This window comes from Sinocyclocheilus grahami, unplaced genomic scaffold (assembly GCF_001515645.1).
Source record: "Sinocyclocheilus grahami isolate Dianchi unplaced genomic scaffold, SAMN03320097.WGS_v1.1 scaffold377.1, whole genome shotgun sequence".
In the NCBI taxonomy this organism is placed as follows: Eukaryota; Metazoa; Chordata; class Actinopteri; order Cypriniformes; family Cyprinidae; genus Sinocyclocheilus; species Sinocyclocheilus grahami.
Window position 1 is genome coordinate 607,591 of NW_015505556.1, and position 15,238 is coordinate 622,828.

Below are 15,238 nucleotides of genomic sequence, written 5' to 3' on the forward strand. Positions count from 1 at the left end.
TATATATAACCTTTCAAAAGTGGCAATGGCAAAGCTGATTTTTAGCAGCTATTATTCCAATCTTCAAAGTCGCATGATCCTTCAGAAATTATTAATATGCTGATTTGATGCTCAAAACATTTTCTATTATTAAATGGTGACAAAAACAGTTGTGCTGCTTAATTTTCTTTTTTTTTTCAAGATTCTTTGATGAATAAATGCATTTTTTTTAACATGATACATCTTTACTGTCACTTCTGATCAATTTAATGCATCCTTACTGGATAAAAGTATTAATTTCCTACACAACATTTTTTGAACAATAGTGTGTGTTTTCTGAACATTGTACTATGTAATCTAGTTTCACCACAAAATAAATGCTATGTTGTTAGTTTATGATCTAAATTGAGTGCAACAAAAGAAAACGGGTCACGGGGAAATCATACAAAGTCAATAAATAGACTCCTACTTTATATTTCTTTGTGCTGTCTGATTTGTAAACAGTAGTAAGTCATTTCATGAATTGGTCAAGAAGACTCACAAAACAGCCTCAGTTATTCGTTTGAATCAATCTAATGCTTCACTCAGTTGTTCGGAGTGGCTCACTGACCTAAAGAACAGAATTACAGAACAGAATTATTTGATTCCTTAAAAGTACTAAAATATTTGTTTATCTTTAAGGATTGAGAGTCACAATTGTTCTTTTTTTATGATTCACATCCCTAGTAATCAACTTTTGTCCCTAGTGGTGAACTTTTTTTGTTCACCCAGTCCAAAATGTTTTTCTCGCTTTTGTAACAAAAAAAACCTGTCTATCAGTCCTCACATACTTAGCTGTTTTTTGAAAATAACATAGAGCATTGTATGGCACAAAGTGTGTTCGAGTGTGTCTGGGTACATGTGTTAGCGTGTGTGTCCCAGGTTGAGTTGTCCACTGAGAACAGATGAAAGCAACAAGGCCTGTGACTGATCCATTTGTCCTGATCAGGGGAATTCTACCTCCCTCTCTCTCACGCTCTTTCTCTTCCTCTCGCCATGTATGACCCACTTTTCCTGTCTCTCCCTTCTTTCCCAAAGTCCCCTCTGAAGACAGGCCTACAGAGAGCTGGCAAGGGGACAATGTGTGTGTGTGTCTGTGCCATTATGTATCCCACTAAATATAATTGTGTGTACTAATATGAGGTTCATTTTCCTGGCCAGCATTTGATGTTCCTAAATCAATACCGTTTCCTTTTTGCCCACATGTAGATGCCCTTGGCATTGTGTGTGTGTGTGTGTGGGGGGGGGGGGGGAGGGGAACGCCGGTGCTGTCATGCTTTAGTAATGACGTCATAGCAAATAATCACGCACAGTTCATTCCCGTGTCAGAGTGCTTACGTTAGTGAGAATAAAAGCACCGCTCTGCTCTTTCTTTATATGAAACACTTTCAAAGATAAGAAGCCTCATCATTGTTGGGGGGGGAGGTAAAGTGGGGTAGAGAATGACTCAGTCATGGCATGTTGGCAGGACTTTGTGGCGTGGCCGGCCCTCTGAAAGGCTGCTATTCTGAGTCTGTGAGTTGCTTTTTGTCTGCCTCTCCGGAGGAGGTGAGAGCCGTTCTTTCAGTGCCGCGGCTGCGCTGAGAACAGAGGGGCCCGCGCACCACCGCAGCCCCATCAGGAGAGCCTGCCGAAGAATAGAGCCCTTTGTTGGTCAAGGATAGAGACAGAAAAAACACCCATCTCTCCGCAGCACAAACAACACATACTGTTCACACTCGCTGACTTCTGCTAGCGTGACAGGTGATAAACCGCCACCACGCCCCCCGCACCCCACCCCTTTTCATCTGAACTCACCCCGACTCGGCATGGGATCTAAGCGTTCTATCAGACGTCCCATCAGCTTGTTAGAGCTGTAAAAGTTTTTCTCATTTCATCATCCTCATTTATTACAGGATTAGTTCATCCAAAAACTGCCTTCGTTATGTGGCGGAGCTACATAAGGTCTATAGTGGGAACTGAAACTATCCATTTAAGTGTTTGTTTTTTGGAGCCTTAAAGTCCTATTCACTTTCTGTAATTATATTCACGTTTTGTTTTCAACAGAAGAAAGTAAGTCATACAGTGTTGGAATGACATGAAGAGGAGTACATGATCATATTTGGGTGAATAATCCCTCTGAACCAGCAATTTTTTTAATTTACAGAAGTGTGACGTTGAACAAAATGGTTTGCACAGGAAAGATTCACTAGGTTTTTCGCCTCAAGCTGTGTAACCATGCTTACATGCATCAGCAGGTGAAGCGCGGCGAAACTCGAGGATGGACGACGGCGTATTACAGCCTGCCGCAGAAACTTGCGCACATTATGTCAAAGCGAGAGAGCAAGAACACCATTAGCATTCACGGACATTGTTTGGCACTCCAGCCGCCCCTCTGCGTCGAATCAGGCGTCGTTGATTAATTTCAGCCTATTAGCACCCCCTACCCTCCCCCCCGCCCTTCCCAGGTTAATTCCCCACGCCAGCGAGCGGGAAAGGGGGCTGCGGGTGTGAGCGATGGTGCAGGGGGTTGCAGGGGAGCACGTTGTTGTCAGGACTGTATTAATGAGCGCGCCGCTCAGGTCCCGTGGACAGGGGGACGGTGTTCCTGGCTGCGCACGGCGATGGCGGCTCTGTCGAGGCCTGGCCTAGTTTCTGCCCTCACCGGGGAGCGGGAGGATCCAAGGACTGATGCTGATCACCTGACAGCAGCCCCACTGCTTCAAGAGAGTGTGTACGCACATGTCTGTGTGTGAGAAAGAAAAAAGTCAGGAAAGAGAGGACGCAAGTGCTTGTTTTTTTTATTTTTTTATTTATTTCAGGTTTCTGTCTCTGAATAATTTTGGAAGTTCTCAGAGATGGTGTCATGTGAAGTGTTGACAAGCGGTAGATATTTTCCCACTTTTCCTTTCCATGATATTCTGTCAAAAGAGCTGTAATATTGTTCCTCTACAAAAAAGAATGACTGTAAAAGCGCTTTCATGCAAACCTCGTTCAGATTTCGAGGCCATGTTTGGGGCTGCTGTGATATTGTTGTGATGAAAAGAGCACTATGTCTAATTTGAGCCCTCATGGTCCTACACCTGGATGTGCTGCACCTGGACTTTCTCATCCCTCCGCTTCCTGTTGTGCTACCACATTTAGTCCAACTTCACAATTCATTGCGCCATCAGAAAGTGAGTATGTGCTCTATAACAACATCAGCTGACCCTGGATCATCTGTTCCCTTATATATTTACTGGTATATAGAAACAGGTGTTTTTTTGTTTGATTTATGTTCATACGTGGATGTAAAATAAAAATTAAGTCATAATTTATCCAAGCTGTGAGCTTGCAATTTTACTAATTTTATTGCAAGTACAATTAAAGAACCTTTTATAGAGATATGTATATACAGTACAAATCGTTTAGTCTTTCTAGTCTTTTTTAGAATGTTTGTGTCTACTGCTTACTGTTAAATAATGGCAAAACAAAACCTATTTCTATTGGATTGTCTGCAATGGCTGCAATAAAATGCCAAAAAATGTGATCCATTAAAAAAGTATTTGAGGGCAACAAAGCATAATATACGTAATCAATGCCAGTTCACTGCAGCCACAGATTGTACAATGGTTTATTTTAGCTCAGACCCAGGATTTGGTTGTTGGTGTGCAACCGAATTCAAAAGACCGCTTTCACACTAATCCAGTAAACAATTTTACACTGCACACAAGCACTTACAAGCTGTTAGGTTAAGGATTCCATAGGTTGGTGCTCTCATAACTGCACGAAATATAACACAGACTTGTGAGTGCATTATAAGAACCGTGGTCCATCGTTCAGGCACACGGTGTTGGCTGACCCACTGAGGCGCTATAAATAGCAGTCATCAATATCTTCTTCTCAACCTCCTCACGTTCCCAATCCACACAGGACGGCTCCTCTAATGGCATTAAATTTTCAAAAGAGCTGAGTCCACTGCGCCTCTCCGTGCCCACATCCGCCCAACAGGAGAGCAAAGGAGAGAGCGATGGAACGAGACGAAAGAGTCACAGTGAAAGAACGAAAGACTCAGACGTGGTCGAATGTGGTTTAAAACTGAATATGCACGTTTTTAAAAATGGAGATTGAATGTAGGCTGTGGAGAGATGGGGACATGTAGATGTGGTCGGTGTCCATATAGACTAATTCTCGAATTTGTTTAACTTAAAATGATGCATCTGTTAAATGGGTAGCAATGAATGTGTTATGTCAGGGAATCGGTCACAATAAGCTTGTGTTTCATTGTGAAGCAGACACAATTAAGTATTTCTAGTGGTTGTGGTGGTATCCCTTGTCTGTATTTGTGGTAAATCTGCTGCCTGAGACATATTATTTCCTGGATGTCAGACCAAAACACTATCTGTGTGAACCCAGTATTCTAATAGTAACATTAGCGGGCAGGTTTGTTTACGGTCCGACAAATACATTAATGGGCCACAAATGTAAAAACAATTTTTTTTTACTTTGTGCTACGTCATCACCCACTTTCGTTACCTTATTGTTTCTTCTCTATGCCCCGCCTTTCTGAAATGCGTACATTTTTACAAAGCTCATCGTCTTTGATGATCGCTGGACACATCAGAATATTTGGGTTGAACTGTTCTGGAACGGTGTTGTAAATACAACTTAACCACTGATTTCTAGTCGTATCCTCTTTTGGAAGGCCAAACAAAGTAGTTTCGCTTTCACAACAAAACACAGCATCACACGGCGGCCTAGAGTGAGCGGCGGCCGGTGGGCTTGAGAACGGCGCAGAGGGCGGGCTTGCGGCAACCGCGTGACGACCCCGGGCTGGACTCCGCTTCATCCACGGTGAAAAATTGAAATCGCATCATATGACCCCTTTAATGATGTGGTTATTTCAGGGTACAGTTTGCTTTGTACATTCTGTGCAATGGCATAAAGTTAAAGTAAATTTCATCATTAAACTGAACTGTGCACATGCGGTTTAGACATGTTATGCTCTTGCTCCAACCATGCGTTAAATGTATGTTCTTCAATGAACGTTTTTTTTTTCGTGTTCACTGCTTATCTATGGGCTAATTAGAATCGTTTCCATCGATTCCGATTGCTTGTTCTCCAATAGCTTCCCAAAAAAAAATCAGAATCAAACAACCGTAGCACTGGCCTCAAATACCTGAATGAGCGGCCATTAAATACCATTCATGTTCAGGGAATAACTGACCTAAGAATGTCCCGACTGACCAATCATAATCAAGCATTTCTGAGAGCGGTGTAATTGATAATTTAAGATTCTCTAATATTGTTCATTATGGTACCAAACCGATGTACAGTGGTTTTGGTCATACTGCCCTCTCCAAACTGAGTTGTCCTATATTGCCAATACTTTGGGGCCGAGAGCAGGATTGTAGAGAGCAGGTGATCTGAACGGCCCGTCCAGCTCCCGCTGTGGGTCAGGCCGAGGGGCCCGCGTTCTCTCACTTTCATCATCGTCCGTCTGTGCTGTTAAACGGCTCGGCCACACCGCCCCACCGTGAAGGGGTTTCCACCCGGCTCTGCAGCCACCGCCGATCCTTCTGCTGTCGAGGATAATTAGGATCCGCCACCCGGGAGAGATCGAACTTCAAAAAAAGCGAGGGAATTTACAGACATCCAGAACGCCGCGCTTTAAGACCCTTAACCAGCAGATTAAAGGCGGCACTTAGCGGACCGATATATATGGTTTTTTTATCCACATGTTCAAACAAGAAGCACCAACTTGAGGGAGAATCATTAATGACCGTGATTAAACAGGCACTTAAGAGCAAAGAGCGTAGGGAGGAGGAAAAAAGGCAAGAGGAATGAAATGGATCTCTCATGTGCTCTCTGGGTTAAGGGTGGGGGAGGACGGGCCCCGGTCTTCGGCTGGGTTGCTAGGGCAATCCGAAGATGTGAGTCGTGATTAGGCAGAAGGCGGGTGAAGCGAGGCGAGGCAGGCCGTTAAACGGTGTGGGATTAGCGGCGGCGAGGCACAGGTATGCCGCAGCGTGCCGGTGAGTCGACATGCACGCCGTGTGCTGTCTGGGGCTTAGCGCTTTTAATCTTGCGCACAGAGAGACGGAAAGGAAACGAGGAGAACAGGAGGGAACATAATTGTCGAAATATCAACAGATAGTTTTCTCTGCTCCAGCAGAGTGTCGCCACGCGCTCTCAGATATAGGTGTGATTGAGTTCAGCCCACAAACACACGATAATGACATTTTTCCCCCCGCGCTCCGTCTCTGAAACGCTATGGTAATGTGGCTCCAAACGATTCCTCCTTTTTATGTGGAAAATAAATTACCTTCATTCTTGTATTTTCCTTTGTGCTTATACGATCCTTTCTTTTACTCCCTTTCATTTTGCGACACCCGCGCGGTCGCAGACAGGTGCCCGTCTCAAAGCAGCACTCCTGGGCGTGAGTGACAGGTGCTGCTGGGTTATGCTTTTTCATGATGCTGGATCTGAGCCGTGGGGAAGTGCTGTTTAATGCCAGGTTATCTCTCCGCTCCGTAACGTGTAGCTCATGCCGCATGCGTCATCTTTCATTTAGGACCTAGTAACGTTACCGCTAACGCGCCCATTTGCGTCTATCAGTCAACATCTAACCCCAGCCAGCCCTGTTTTACAGCCAGATCTGGGCGAAATCTGCCGTTTCGCATTTTCAGTGCTGGTTTTTGTGATAAAACTGGTGGCTACACTCTTACTGGCATATATATTTTTTAAATTGACTAGTCGCACAGTGAGTTGAACACCTGGTTGACTGATCTTTCTTAACTAGAAGTATGTATAATAAATTAGTAGGCTGGTTTGGCTTCACCTGTCTCTGTTTTTCTTACACAAGGCACGTTCTTGCTTTCATCTAGACGTCTAGACGAGTTCAGTGAAATGGCACAGCAGTTTTAAATGTTGGACTATTTTTTTATTGGACATGCCATCTTAAAAATGCAACTTGTGGCGAAATTCTCAAAAATGCATTTGGCTGTAACAGTGGTGCTTTAATGGAGATCCATTTGAAAGGTATAACTTTTCCAGAAGGTTTTTACTCTGCAAACTTTTTAACCGCTTAAGTACAACATGCTAAATAAAGAGCTATTGCTAAAGATATAAAAATGAATTCAGTCGACCCTAGTAATCAACTAGTCAATTGACCATTGTGACCCATTCTTATTGGTACAGTAGCTGAAAGAATGATCAAATGAGCTAAAATATTTATTTAAAAAACATGCAAGGGTGTCAGATGTATAGAACTTTCTGAAGAGTTCTGCACACAGATTTTCTGTGGGCTTACAGCTCATTATCAGTAGGGAACTTCAAGCAGAGGATGTTTCTGGTTTCTGTACTGAATATTTTAGATTAACCTCTCCTTTCTTTTTTCTTTTTTTTCTCTCTCACCTTAAAATGCACATACGGTGTTCTTACAGCTTGCTCTAACTAGAGTCTCTAACTGTAACACAACAGTAGCTTCTAGTTTGACCCTGCACTCTTTATCATAGACGTACCCATTCATTACCACAGGGTAATGGATCTAAATCACAGCCCTAGACATCCCTTCCCATTTTTCAATTGAAGCTTAACCTCCCTTTCCCTGCTCCCCCCATCTCTCTTTACTTCTCTCTTTCCATTCAGGCATTTATTCGCCCGTTCCGGGAGCACCACATTGATCCGACGGCTATCACACGGCATGACTTCATAGAGACTAATGGAGACAACTGCATGATCACCATCCTGCCTCTGGCCCACATGGCCTATAAATTCCTCTCCTACCCACCAGGTACACACACACATCCACTCACTGTTCCAGTGTGTCGTGAGAGTGAGTCAGCGTGACAATTTTAGAGCCAATGAGTGTGACCCGAGTGCAACTCCTTGTCCTGGAGCCGCCGGTGTGTCCCACATTCATCTTAAAATACCTAAAAATTGGGAAATCGACAAACAAGAATATTGTTTGAAAAGGGTAAAACCTTTTCAGTTCAATTTTTGCTCTGCATGGGTTACAGGAGCAGCTCAGCCACAAAATGAAAATTGTCATCCTTTACTCATGCTCACATATTGCAAAACTGTATGACTTTTTCTTTCCTCCTCATAACACAAGAGGGGAAATTTAGCAGAATGTCCTTGAGTGCTTAAATGTTCCATATTTTTTGATAATTTTCTTTTTCTTTATTTTTCAAAACGTTCACAAAAAGATTATATGCAAAATCCATGTTGAGTGGTTTTGTGTAGTGATTTTATATTCCTGTGAGACAATGTTGGTTATGATGGAGGAAATGAAAATTGTCATCCTTTACTTGTGCTTATGTTATTCCAAACCTGCATGACGTTGTTTCCTCCTTATATCATGAGGAGAAATTTAGAGGAACGACTCGATTGCTTTAATTTTCCTTAAAGTAATTTAAAATTCTGTTTTGTTTATTACACAAAACTATCATATGAATTCATAAGACTTTGAATACTTCAAACACAAGTTGTGTAGACCACCTTAATGGTCCTTTTTTTCAATTTTTTGGAGCGCAACAGCATCCATCCCATCCCAGTTATGGTTTCCAATCATTCTTGTTTAAAAAACATGAAAGTAAATGGTGACAGAATGTTCCAAAATGGATAAAATTCCATGAATTCAATTAAAAGGTCAATTTGATTTGATGTTTCTCATGGTAAAGGGTAAGGCTAGTACTTTACTACAGGGTTAGGGCATGTCGTAATAATTTGCATATCATTTTCTCTCTCTCTCTCTCCACCTTTTGCCATTGCTCCTTTATCTCTCCATACACCTCACTATCTCTCTTTCCCAGATGCCCTTGCAGAGTCCTACCCCTGGGAATGTTTTGTTTTTGCGTTGGCGGTTTTTGTAACCATGACTAATCAGATCCACAAGTGGTCCCACTCCTACTTCGGCCTGCCACGCTGGGTCACACTACTGCAGGACTGCCACCTAGTGCTGCCACGGAAACACCACCGGATCCATCATGTGTCGCCACATGAGACGTACTACTGCATCACCACAGGTACACACTCGTGCTTCACTTGATGAGGTGGAAGCCTTGTGTTAGTGTTGTCTTAGAGGCATAGTTCACCCAAAAATATGACAATTTTGTAATTATTTACTCACCCTCATGTAGTCAAAACATAAAAAGAGATATTTTAAAAATGCTGTCTAAAACAACAATAGATGTCATTGACTCTTATTGACAAAAACGGTGGAAGTATTCTTCAAAGTCACACAGGTTTATGTTTTTTATGTTTTTGGGTGAACTATACCTTTAAATATATCCAGAGTCCCGTAGGCATCTTTACAACAATAATACGTACTGGATCGGATTCAGATGAGGTAGGTGAACTTCCTCTGAGAGTCTTTTATGTAGTTGATCATGGTAACCTACAGTATCTGGCAAGGATTCTTCCACGGAGCGTGGCCTGCATCGCCAATAGCTGTGAAGAGTGGGTTAAAATAACTTTTTTAAAGTCGGCTGTGTGTGTTCGCACATATATGTGTGTGTGTGTGTGAAGGCATTAAACTCCCATGATAGCTCGAGCACTCGGTATGCGACGTGCGTCTCTGGGAGAGAGGGGAGCGAGGATGCTTGTGCGTCACCCTGCGCCCCAGCGGACGACAGATGTGTGTGTGTGCACGCATGCTCCAGAGCACAGACCGGTCCTTTTGACCCTCCCTCTTTCCTTTCCACTGCTGCTCCCTGATCCCACTGGGAGACGCTGATGAAGGGAGAGGAAAGGGTCTCTCTCTCTCGCACACATACACAAACGCGCACGCTTGGGTGTCTCTCTCTGCGTGAGCCCTGCTCCTCCACCCTCCCTGCCCGAGTCCCCGGGGGCTGGGGCCCGCCTTTGAGTGTGCCAGTGGCTGACAACCTCCATGTATATTTAATGCTAACCTGCTGTCAGTGCTAACAAATAGGCTTGCTCGAAGGGGGTGGTGGGGGGTGGTGTGCGTTTGACAAAGATGAAAAATCAAACAAACATGATGAGCTGTTCTGCTCTCTTCCTGCACCAAAAGGGTCACTGTTGAGAGCGGGTACAAACACACACACACACACGCAGCTGACACAGATGTGACCGAGGAACTATGTGGTGCTTATATACAGACATACAAGGTCAATGGATGACCATGTGATGTCATAATCAGGGGCGTTGAAAACAGTACTGAGGTGGTACCATGGTACTATAATGGTGTCAGGTGGAAATACCATTGATACTGAATGATTAGCATGTTCCTATACAATCACCAAGGAATTTACGTGGTACTTCAAAGAATACCATTGTACTTGCACATAGGGGTGGGCAATATATCAAAGTTATTGTGAATATCAGGATCATTTTAATGTGTTTTTGTTATTTGGCTGTTAAAGGGATAGTTTGCCTGAAAATAAAAAAACATCATCAATTACTCACCCTCATGTTGTTCCAAACCCATAAGATTTTCTTCAAACAGGAATGAAGATATTTTTTATGAAATCTGTCCCTCCATTTAAAGTCCATTCCACCAAAACGTTGACGCTTCGGAAGAAGATTATAAATGAAATCTGTCTTCTTCTGAAGAGACATTGCATACAGTACATAGAATATTTGAAATATGGTAAACGGAAGCTCAACTGTTATTGCTTGACCTGTGAGAACAAACCTTATTTGTGTATATGTAGATTTGTACTAAAAATATTGATGCTTATTATCGATGTTTCTATATTGCTGTGTAAAACTTGCTTGATTTTTAACTGGATTTTTAACCATTGTATTTTTATTCTAGTTGGTCACCCAATCACCAAAACAATCACCCTTTAATTCTGTAGCATAAAATTGAGATTTATTAGAAAGTGTAATATTTAATATATCATCTAGTCCAGTGTTTCCCAACCTTTTTTTAGTCACCCTTTGGAAATTTTAACAAACTTGTGGCACCCTACAAAATTAATTTTGTCACAATATTTGAATTTCTAACTTCGATATGATAATTTGAAAAGTATAGATATTCGGTACAACAGGGAAGAACTGCAGAATATAATGTCATACAGATATTTTTTATATTATTAAAAGTATTTTTGTCTATCAATGGTGGCAATCAGTAGGCTAATTTCTAATGAAGAGACCAATTTATATGACAGATTTTAATGTAGGCTTTTATACATATGTAAACATTATTTAATTACCATTATAACTAGCTATCTCACATATTTTTGCTTACTGTGTGTTTTTTTTTTGTTTTTGTTTTTTTACAGTGGGGTAATTTTGGTGCAGTAGCGCGCGAGAGCTTGATTTCAAACTTTGAATTGAATAAAAAATGACAAGTAAGCAGTCAGTAATAAAATAAGAATAAATAAAGAGATTAATAATGATAGCACAAATAAAAAATAACGACAGGCCTTCGAATTAAATAAATTGCGTTTTAGTTTTTCAGGTAGGTCTAACAGTAGGGTTAAGACATTTAACTTTTTCTTTTTGTTTGTTTTTTTACCAATTATCCAAATAATGTTTAGTCCTAGAAAGCTATTATTATCAGAACACGTGAGCATAACATAACGGTTAGCAGATCAATGAATGAGAGGGCAGCGTTACCAGAGTTGCCCATATACCACACCTTGTTACAACACAGTAGGGCTATTGCAGACAGAAACAATACTGTACTACATCGATGTTTCCTGTCGGCTCAATTTTTGAGTGGACTTTGCTGTTCTGATTCGCAATGAACGGTATACGAGTGGAGCACTCATATGGGCCGTGAGCGACTGAGACGCTCACGCATAGAGCGGGATAACGTGCAGAGCGTCACACCACGTGAAAGTGAAACCTGAGCGGTGAGCTAATTTTCAGCAGCCAGAATTTCGGTGCATCTCTAATTATTGGCGACATCAGAAATGGATATTATATAATAGATGCTTTTTTTGAACATTTTAGCAATTTTAAAATATTAAGTAAAAAAAAAGATTTTTTTTTACACTGCACCCCTGCTTTCGACAGACGGCACCCCGGTTGGGGAACACTGATCTAGTCGTCTACTATAGTGCATGTCCAAAGAACATTGTACAGTCGTATCATAGTCATGTTTGAGACTTTTGTTTTCATGTTTGAGACAAAAAGTTTGTGAGATTTATTGCATTAAAACATTCAAATGGTTTCCATCTTTATGATCTTTTTTAGGTTTTTAGCAAATGTGTGTGAAATTTAAAATAATGTCTGACCAATATAGGTTGTTCATTGGCCAATAACGATATCTAGAGGCTAGTGGCTGATGCTAATATCTGTAATACAATTCAGTGATCGCAAATGACTTATACACAACTTGTTAAAATGAGAAGAAAACATTCTCATGATTACATTTTCACATTTAAATAATAAATGCATTTATATCCATTGAAGAAAACTGTAAATAGAAATTGGAACTTCTGTTAATTTCTCAAGTGTACATGATTTTCAACCGATAATCTTAAAATGGCCAGATGCCTCATTATTCGGCCTGGACGATATATCATGCGTCACAGCTTTGAACTTTGTCCTGCACGTTTTTGTGTGTTAAACGTCTAAACGTGTATGGTTGAAATGGTTTTCTTGTCAAAACCCAATGGAATGCATGTCTGTGAGCAAAACAGAAGTGTGTGTGTGTACTAGTGGAGTTGAGGCGGGCTGGGGGTGGTGTGCTGCTACATATTTATAGCAGTAAGTGTGTACATTACTCTACTGCTAGTGCCTGATCTTCTGTCCATCCCCTGGGAGTCACCATCCAGGAGCTTCTGTGTCTCACCGCTTCTTGATGTTGTTCTCTGTGCCTTCCCCTCTTTCTTCCTGTCTTGCTCTTTTGTCCTTGCTCTCTCCTTTTTTGCTTGCCTTGCCCTCTCACTGTTCTCCTGCATTTCTCTCTTTTCTCTCGCTGGTGAGTTTTCAGAAAAGTGTGTAATTCAGCGAGAGGAATGAATTTGTATGGTTGGTTTTACACATCAAGCCTGTGTGCTTCACCTTTTCTTTATTCCTTTTTCAGTGTTACTCCTGTTTCAAAGTACTCTGGCATGATTGTTTTATGACTGTTTTACATACAAAATTAATGAAACAGCAACAGGGGGAAAAAAATACAGTTTTACATGTATTGCGATTTATTGATAATACATTAATTAAAATGTGATGTGAAGTTTATCCCTGTTTAATCTTGAAATTTAATTTGTGTTTCTAATTATATACGCTAATATTTAGAAGTTTAGGTTTGGGTTATTTTATTTCCTGTGACGGTAAAACAGAATTTATTTCAGTCTTCAGTGGCACATGATCCTTGTAAAATCATTCTGATATGCTGATTTGTTGCTCAAGAAACATTTTCATCATAATCACAGCTGAAAAAAATAGTGCTGCTTAATTAAAAAAAAATTTTTCAGGATTTGATTAATAGAAAGTTTAAAATACATTTATTTGAAATAGAAATCTTAACTGTTGCTTTTGATCAATTGAAAACATTCTTGCTGAATATAATTTTTTTCATATTTTTATTATTTCAATAAAATTAGTACACACACATGTATGTCCAATTTTAAATCCTGTATTTGCTGCTAATCTGTACCACTCGATTATCTAGTCTTGCATTCATATTAATAACTACTTGGAAGTCAAAAAGTGTTTGTTTGTTTTTTTTTCTCTCTTTTGGTCGTGTCTTATCTCGCCTACGGCACTAAGTGAGCCGCTGTCATTAATGTCCCTTCATAAACATTGGTGCCTGACACCCTGCTTCACTTTCTCTATTATTCTCTCCCTCAGGGTGGTTGAACTACCCACTGGACAGAGTGGGTTTTTGGCGGACATTGGAGTGGTTGATCGAGAGATTGACGGGTCAGGGACCACGCAGTGATGACATGGCCTGGGCCAAGAAAACCGAGTAACCAGGAAAACAGGACTGAACCCCTCATCCTCATCCATCTTTTCCCCCTGTTAAGGAGGAACGGAAACCGAATATGGGCCTTACCTCTGTATCTCAAAACCTCTCTCCTGTAATGTTCCTGTGTCCCTCCATCTCCCCTAAACCGTCTTCTCCACAGCACAGAACCACAGAGCACTCTTACTGCTGGGGCCTTTCCCTGTCACAGGTCTGCTACACACAAGCCATCACCTGTTCCTCCTCTGCTGGCTTCCTCCTCTGTTTTGTAGATGTCCACGCGCAACGAAATAATACAAAGACAAGATAAAGTTCAAAACGGTGGTTTCAAACTGTTGAGATAATGATAAGAGACACTGTTCCTCTCACAATCATTTCCTCAATCTCCATGTGCTTTCTCGTTTCGGTGTGTAAAATGTATGTTTTCTGGAGGTTGGGCTCTCCAGAGGACCGAAACCATGTTGTGATTTTCCCAGCATGGTTGTCATAGCGGTGCATGGAATGAGAGAAGCAATTAAATGTGGATTTGATTCCAGAAACTGCAAAAAAAAGATTTATCGCTATCTCAGACACTCTCCAGTTTCACAAAAGCATCTCGGCAGTGTTAAAACCCTCCCTTAGTTTGGACCGAAGGACGCATGGGGTATCCATTTCTCAAAACGCAAGGAAAGGGTTTTGTTGGCCAACCAGCGTGGTCAGTGCTCAGTTGACCCAACTGAATGTTGTCCCTGAATGTTTCTTACTGAGCTCGTGTTGGCCTTAAGTACTAACCCATTACACTTATTTCTAATCAGCTTACCAGGGCTTAGCGGTGATGAACATTGATTGCGCTGGTGTGTTAGTGTGACATGTTATTGATATTTGGAGTAGTATTAGCAATCTAGCTAGTGATGTCCTCCTGCTGTATCCTGTGGTACAATAGTTTAGCAACGGTTCTAGCAAAAGGTCACTTTAGAAAAAGGTCAATTTGAATCTGAGTTACCAAGCTTTATTAAAGAGAATTATTAATGGGGTTTTTTTCTTATTGAATTATATATGCACACTATTTGACCAGTGGTACTTTTCATGCAAACCTTAAGCAAAAAAACAGCCAAATACACTCCCTATTTTCTCTCTCACACATATTTACACATGCACACTTACAGATTTTAATCACAAACTCAAAAAAAAAACACTCCTGTGGATTTATGTCTCTCCATTTGTGCTGAACTGATAAATGGAGAGAATAAGGGTTTTATATAGTGTTTCATTATGGATTGATTGTCTCACGGTCTCTTACAACAGCTGCAGCTCCACAATTTGGGTTTCATTGTCTGGCTTTTTATTTTATTTTTATCACTGTACAATATAACACTCAGCCTTGTATTTGTTATTTGT

General features: G+C 41.1%; 1 protein-coding gene across 2 annotated transcripts in view; it reads left to right on the forward strand.

Moving 5' to 3' along the window:
- LOC107549643 (transmembrane protein 189) overlaps positions 1 to 15,023 on the forward strand; it is a 24,284-nt gene extending 9,261 nt beyond the window's left edge. Inside the window, exons 1-4 of one of the 2 annotated variants that reach the window (XM_016230809.1) lie at positions 6,026 to 6,252; positions 7,627 to 7,771; positions 8,793 to 9,005; positions 13,747 to 15,023. In XM_016230809.1, coding sequence (XP_016086295.1) covers positions 6,250 to 6,252; positions 7,627 to 7,771; positions 8,793 to 9,005; positions 13,747 to 13,868 — 483 coding nt within the window. In that variant the 5' untranslated portion in view covers positions 6,026 to 6,249 and the 3' untranslated portion in view covers positions 13,869 to 15,023. Of the gene's footprint in view, positions 1 to 6,025; positions 6,253 to 7,626; positions 7,772 to 8,792; positions 9,006 to 13,746 lie in introns of those variants that run through there. The other variant, XM_016230808.1, reaches the window with a different exon arrangement.
- The last annotated feature ends 215 nt before the right edge of the window (positions 15,024 to 15,238 follow it).